General features: G+C 35.8%; 1 gene segment (V, D, J or C); it reads right to left on the bottom strand.

Moving 5' to 3' along the window:
* Positions 1–1,341: 1,341 nt before the first annotated feature.
* LOC107697646 (Ig kappa chain V-III region NG9-like) overlaps positions 1,342–1,651 on the bottom strand; it is a 5,595-nt gene continuing 5,285 nt past the window's right edge. Inside the window, 1 exon segment of the V gene segment in view lies at positions 1,342–1,610. Within this exon segment, the coding sequence occupies positions 1,342–1,610 (269 nt within the window).

Genomic DNA, 1,651 nt, shown 5'->3' with positions numbered 1-1,651 from the left:
AGTGTGCAGCATCCACCTGGATGATGCGACGGCAGCCATAGTGCGCCAGAACGCCCACCACACACCAGCTTATTGGTGGAAAGGAGACAGAGTGATGAAGCCAATTAATGGATATGGGGATTGTTAGTATAAGAAGAGATTATGCATAAGCATTAGATATTGAACTGAATACAATCTCTTCTTCTTCATCTTCTTTTTTCTTTTCTGTTTTATTTATTTATTTTTAATAGTAATAACATGGGTGTTGTCACCACGGTACCAATTTAGTCACCCTCTGTTGGTGCAATTCAGGGCTTTCTAAGTCACATAACACAGATATTAACACAGTATCATCATCATACTATAAGATATATCGATTAGGCCTGTCTGTCTACACGGTAACAAGTATGACAGAACTGACACAGCCCGGGGTGCTCCAACATTCGTTCATTCGTTTTGACTACCAATGACAAGATTTGGTTCACTTTAACAATTTAAACCTAATTTGTGAGAAAAGAAGCACATCTGAATCAGATCAGGCGTTTACACCCAGTTTTACAAGTTTTGACACAAAGATATCAGCTTGAATTCTATTGAATGCAGAGGAAAAATCCAAACTCTTACATCATACATCAGTATTAGTTTGTCTAAATGTTTAGAAACAATACAATACAACAATGTATTATTTTTATCTTGTTTCTTGTTTTCTTTTTATTTATTTTTTAAAAAAACCTTTGTGTACTGCGTTAGACTAACCTACTGTTTATACTTAGTGCTAATTAAATACTTTTATTTTGCTATTTACACTTAGATGACATCTAATGATAATGCTATTTGTACAAACAGAATTTGCTATAATTTCTATTAGAGTTACACATCCATGCTGAAGTTATCTTTAAAAGTTTGAAGGTGTTTCACTGTTTTCTTTCATCCTGCCACATTTAAGCAATACCACATGATCAAGAGTGCAGTTGTACTAAATATCAGCACGGCTGTGATTTTACCATAGACAAAATCTTGTTAGCTTGTATGTTTTGATTTTTTGTGTGTGTGTGTTTTTTTTTGTTGTTGTTGTTGTTGTTTTCCCCATGAACTCTGGTAAAAGAAACCACGAACAATCACTATGAAAACACACCAAAAACCTCTGCACCAGCACTAACTGTTATTTAAAGAAAAACTAAGTACCTGTAAATGTATTTACTCTATTTATAAATAAATTAAAACATTCATTATTATTTAAACTTTGCTAAACATTGTCATTGTGTTGTTTTTCATCCTCTCATCAGCAGCTGCAGTTTCTCTCAGCTGTATCAGTGCAGTCACTGTGACTCTGACTGACGGAGGTTTTTGTACGACTCTTTATCACTGTGTGAACACATGTTTACTGTTTGGGTAGTGAAAACTCTGACAGTAATAATCTCCTGTATCTTCAGTCTGGACTCCACTGATGGTCAGAGTGAAATCAGTGTCAGATCCACTGCCACTGAATCTAGATGGAGTTCCTGTGTTAAGGCTTGTTGCTCGATATATGAGGAGTTTAGGAGCTTCTCCAGGTTTCTGTAAGTACCAGTGTAAGTAACTACCACCATGCACTGAACTGCTGGTTTTACAGTTTATTCTGACTTCTTGTCCTGGTTGAGCTGCTGTTATTGATGGACTCTGAGTTACAGTG

This window comes from Sinocyclocheilus anshuiensis, unplaced genomic scaffold (genome assembly GCF_001515605.1).
Source record: "Sinocyclocheilus anshuiensis isolate Anshui unplaced genomic scaffold, SAMN03320099.WGS_v1.1 scaffold2252, whole genome shotgun sequence".
In the NCBI taxonomy this organism is placed as follows: domain Eukaryota; kingdom Metazoa; phylum Chordata; class Actinopteri; order Cypriniformes; family Cyprinidae; genus Sinocyclocheilus; species Sinocyclocheilus anshuiensis.
Note: the sequence above shows the minus strand (reverse complement) of the source record. Positions and strands in the feature narration are given on the sequence as shown.